Genomic DNA, 5,223 nt, shown 5'->3' with positions numbered 1-5,223 from the left:
AAAAGCTGAGGTTGAATTTCTGTCTTTGGTATTTCACTATTGGTTTGATCCTATGAGCTCCCCAGATTTCTCTTCAGGAGAGATAGCAGGAAAATATTGAGATACAACCTTTTGTGTATCACCTGCTTTCTCAAGGCAGCACGATTAGCTCTCAGTGAGAAGTAATTCTTTTGTGAAGGAAAAATTTTGCGGTGTAGTCTTGTTTTTTTTGAAATGCAGCATGTGACAGAATATTTCCTTATTTAGCACTCAAAGCTTTCTATCCAACCATCCAGCCTTTGAAACTGAGGAGGACTGGTCATTGTCCTCACTTCATCAGGACTTTATTGCCAGCAACTCTCATCATCCAGCTTTTGGTGAAGGGAAGAAAAGAAAACAGTGCTTACAATTATGTTCTCCGGGTTCTTGCTTGTTCTTTCTCTTGTTCACAGTGCTTTGCAGCTGGCAGGTAAGTGTCTCCCACTTGCCTCCTGTAAACGTGTCTGTGAAAGTGCTCCCACGTCCTCTGGCATTTCTGGGTGATTTGTGGTTCTGTGGCAATGCCTCTATGTACATCATTAGTTTGGGACATATAGATGGCAAGCCTCTCAATGGCAGGCAAGAGGTAAGGGCAGGATCTAACAGAAAAAAGAAACTGATAGAGAAGGAAGCAAAGATTGAATTCTTAATGGCTTTATTAATATATAGTGGCACTATCATTTCAATAACCCCAGAAGATCAGACCTAAGAAAATCATGAGATATGTTTAAATGTATTTTTTTTTCTTTTTTATTTTTTCTTTTTTTTCTCCTTTTATTCTTTAGTTCTGTGTTCTGATTTTTGAGCTGTTGGTGTCTAGGTAATGGTTAGCAAAATCAGGCAGGAAAAACTTCAGGAGTGGTGAAATGCAGAATTTGTAGGACATTAAGATGTTCACAGACAATGGCTGTGCAATCCAGAAAGACTTAGTGCTTATAAAGAGGATTATTTTTATTCACTGTTTTGAACAGGCTCACTGAATTCACTGGCATTGATAAAGTGGATGAAGTAAATTTTTGTGAAATAAAGTTGGAATAAGTTTAGGAAAGTTATTGCAGTGACAACATTACTGCCATCCTTTTAGCTGTGCTTCTATTGTAGATATTAAACAGATGGCTTCTGGAGACCTGAATGTTTAGTAACTTTTTTAGTTTTGTAACTCCTGAGTAAAACTGCTACAGATTGCCTCAGAATCTGTGGTGGTTTTTTTCAATTGCCCATGGTATCACTGAAGGCCAGAATAACTGTTTTCAGTGTACTGTATATTATCAACTAAATGGATTTCAACTTTTTGCAGTCTTTTAAAAGAAATTTATTTAGCTTTTAAAATACATTTTAATTAAATATGACACCTAGTGATCCAGAGATGTATCAGGGACCACATTGGTTATGAATACCACACACTTTGGAGGGAAATACAACCAGGTGGGTCACAAAGTACACCACAAAACAGCAAAGCAAATTCAGAGGCATGATTCACTACTGCTACTGGCAAACTCATGGTAGGACTGAAATTAGCTCAGCTACTTCTACTTTACATTGGAGCCAACTCTGTAGCCATGATCAAAGAAACTATCTGGAGAGCTAGGGACCCAGCTTCTGGTATAGGTGGACCTTCTAACTTCCGCCAGCCTTTCCACATTGCCAAGTGGTGGTCAGATACACTACTGCCCAGTCCTTGCCACTTTCTCAGATGGCAATGGTTTCCCAATGTCATTCGTACTTTTACATTGCAGTGGCTCATAGTAGATACTGCAGGTCTTGTAAGTCAGCAAGGCCAACGAGCCCAGAGTATCCCCAACAATCCAAGAAGCTGTGCCCAGCTCTGCTGACGCTGCTGACTGCCATCAATCCACAGTATGGTGAGGTAATAATGAAATACATACCCTATTGTCTACCTTACTGCTTTTTAATCAGTAAAATTGATGTTGCACTGGACTCTGTTCAAAAACATCATGTTTTTATCTGATATGAATGCAATGACTCTTTGTTCATGTGGATGGGAAGCAGAATCGTGTTACATATCCACTATACATACACTCTATATTAACTATTTACTATGTATTGTTTTGTTTTGCAGACATTGAAACATTTTTAATATATAATAAAGTCAACAAGCTCTGCCTTCAGGCATCTGTCATGCAGTCAGTTAGAACTGCCACTTGCCATCAAGACAATGAATCACAAAAATTCAGGTGGATCACTGATCATCAGCTTATGAGTGTGAGACTGAACCTATGCCTGGGGGTGCAGTCAAAGGAGGATCAGGCTGTGATCACCCTGTATCCTTGTAATCGAACAAGTGAGCTCCAGTGGTGGGAATGCAGAAATGAAAGCCTCCTTGCAATCCAAGGAGAAGATTTGTTTTTCAGCCCTGGCAATGAAGAACATGATAATGTTTTGTTAAAGCGGGGGCTGAGTGCAAAGAATAAGTGGAAGATCTACGGGGACACGGATGTTTTATGTTCCCAGGGATATGAAGGTACAGAAAATTGATTCTTTCATCCTTTGCACTAATTTCTTTGTGAGTGTTAGAGTGTTTTTTGATCTTTGGCTCTGACTATTCTGATTCCTTCAGTAACCATCAGAGTTTTAAAAAATCAGTGTACTGAGGGAGTTAGTCTTGAATTTAATGTCATATTTATGGCCAAGTATGTATTTTATTATAAATATATATGTTTATAGGTTATATAATACACACTCTATTTTAGTATATGTATTATAGTATATTAGTATTACAAGTATTATAAGTATTACATATACTCTATACATTCTCTAAATATATTTTATATATTAGTATATACATATATACATACTTACTCTTATACTATATATAAGTATTCTCTAAAGTCACTATTGCTTGCCATACTGTGTCACTACATTGTTAAAAGGGAATATGAACACTGATAAGTTTCTTATACAGTAACATGGAAATGAAATTACATCCTCAAGAAAGAAGCACAATATGGATGAGCTGAGAAAGGGCTGGAAGTACCAGTGTAGGTGGAAGAAGTGTGGCTTTTGCGACTCAGCAGATGAAGATGCTCATGCAATAATTATAACTACCAGTGCAATTACCCTTTGCGATTAGCTGAAGTTTGATTGTTCTGAATAGCTTTCCCACATCCAGGATGAATGCTCTGAAAAGCCACCTCACAGGATATTTGAAGTATTAAACTCTGATCCTTGCATATGGGAGCTGCTCTGCTGTATGTGAGATATTTAAATGGTCACTGGAATAAAACCAGAGACGGATTATCTAACCTAATGTTTACTTTTTCCAGGAAGTAGCACTTCTAAACATTAGTTCCTAATCTTGTACATTTTATATAAATCTTAACACTCTTTAAAATAGTAGTATCTTAGGGTATAGCTCTGGACCCTTATGAAGTTTGTAAAAGCATCTTGGTCAGAACAAAAATCTAGTTGTAGACTTCATACATGAAATATTACTTTACATATGTCAGCAACTTAAGTCTGAAAAAGTGTTGAAATTAATATTTCTATGGTTATGAGAAAGGTAACGTGGAAAACACTAATGGATTCAGCCATTAGCATAGGCTTCACATTTTTCGTGGTTTACATTCATTTATTATTTTCCATACTATACCATTTTGTCTTCTCAGAGACCTTTACACTGCTAGGAAATGCTTTTGGGGCACCCTGTATATTCCCTTTCATGTACAATAAGCAGTGGTACGCCAAGTGCACAGACGCTGGTCGGTCAGATGGTTGGCTCTGGTGTGCAACCACTGCAGACTATGATGCAGACCAGCGATATGGATTTTGCCCATCAGAAGGTAGGTTACCTGTTTCCATGCAGTTCCCCTCAGTGTAGTATTGGCAAACCAGCACTAGCAGAATATGAATATCTTTATACTAACACATAGTTTAGAAGAATGTATTTTAGTATATGATGCACTGCCACATCCTGCAGTCTTTCCGCAAGGAAAGAACATGTTGCATAGAGATGTGGAGAAAAGTAAAACAGTACGCAGTTCCCACTAATTGTGAGGGTGTTCCTGAGCAGCATGATAATTTTGAACTCCTCACTGTTTCCCAGCCAGGATATGTGCTATCATCATTGTACAACCCTCCTCTGAGGATCCCCATTGCGATGGATGTGGGCACAAAAATGAGTGCTGCAGGACGATTAATGATTAAGTTAATGTTTCAGTCTGCATGATTCTCATGTGAATATTTTTTTTTTACTTAAAAAAATGTATCCTTTTATCCATGCTATTAAGCCCTATTCATATTGCCTGAGAAGCAGTCTTTCCACCCCTTCTGGCAACTGGCTCCCATCCCTGACACACCTCTACAGCTTCTGAAAACTGTCTTCCATTTCTGTGGTCACTTCCCCCTCCATCTCCCCTTATGGCCTTGTTCTTGACAGGGGAGCTTTGCATTCAAGACATTGAAGGCTCCTCCTGACACTTCTCAACTTTCCCCCATATTCCTCCCCATTGTTCCTATTCAATATTGTGTCTTTTATTATTAAAATGCCTCTTTACCCCAGTTATTTCAAAATGTGCTCTTGCTGTGGTTCAAATCCATAGTCCAATATGCTTTCCAGGTCCCTACAAAGATACCTAGAACACTGAGCCCAAAAGGTGTGTGACGTAAGGTCAATGAATAATTTTCAAAGCTGTTGAAAGCCAGTCCCAGCTCTCAGTTCATTTTTAATTCAAGTTCATACTGACTTTTGGGAATAATCAAATAACTGATTTAATTTTGTATTGTGCTTGATTGAGCATGTACAGATCTTCAACAGGTGAAAGACTCAAAAGTAATCAGAAGAGGAGCACAATGCAGCTCACCACCATTGCAGTGGCACATCCAGAGGCTCTTTGCAAGGGGGAGATTTATCCAAGAATTGTTTTGATGTTAAATTCCGGTCTAGAGCTGGTTCTTACAGCTCTCAGTGAGAACTGCTGTCCAGAAAGAGAAGGAGGAGATGCTGTATATCTTTTTACGCATTTCACCTAGGATTTCTGCCACAGTATTCCATGCAATATATTTTACTATGCAATCACTTCCTTCGTAGTAATTCCTCAACTATGAAACTTTATGGAATAGGAGGCAATATTTTCCATCTGTACCTGTCAGTTTACAGGGCTTAACTTCATAGAATCTTAGAATGGTTTGGTTGGAAGGGACCTTAGAGATCATCTAGTTCCAACCCCCCTGCCATGGACAGGGACA

At 38.5% G+C, this 5,223-nt stretch overlaps 1 protein-coding gene across 1 annotated transcript in view; it reads left to right on the top strand.

Moving 5' to 3' along the window:
* Nucleotides 1-390: 390 nt before the first annotated feature.
* The window catches only part of LOC104159577 (macrophage mannose receptor 1-like), a gene marked incomplete at its 3' end in the record, with an annotated part of 15,247 nt that continues 10,414 nt past the window's right edge, over nucleotides 391-5,223 (top strand). Inside the window, exons 1-3 of the mRNA XM_009697522.1 lie at nucleotides 391-448; nucleotides 2,099-2,500; nucleotides 3,645-3,818. Of these exons, the coding sequence (XP_009695824.1) occupies nucleotides 391-448; nucleotides 2,099-2,500; nucleotides 3,645-3,818 (634 nt within the window). The remainder of the gene's footprint in view (nucleotides 449-2,098; nucleotides 2,501-3,644; nucleotides 3,819-5,223) is intronic.

The sequence above is a fragment of the Cariama cristata genome, unplaced genomic scaffold (genome assembly GCF_000690535.1).
Source record: "Cariama cristata isolate BGI_N322 unplaced genomic scaffold, ASM69053v1 scaffold15600, whole genome shotgun sequence".
In the NCBI taxonomy this organism is placed as follows: Eukaryota; Metazoa; Chordata; class Aves; order Cariamiformes; family Cariamidae; genus Cariama; species Cariama cristata.
This window is presented reverse-complemented; position numbering and strand designations above follow the sequence as displayed.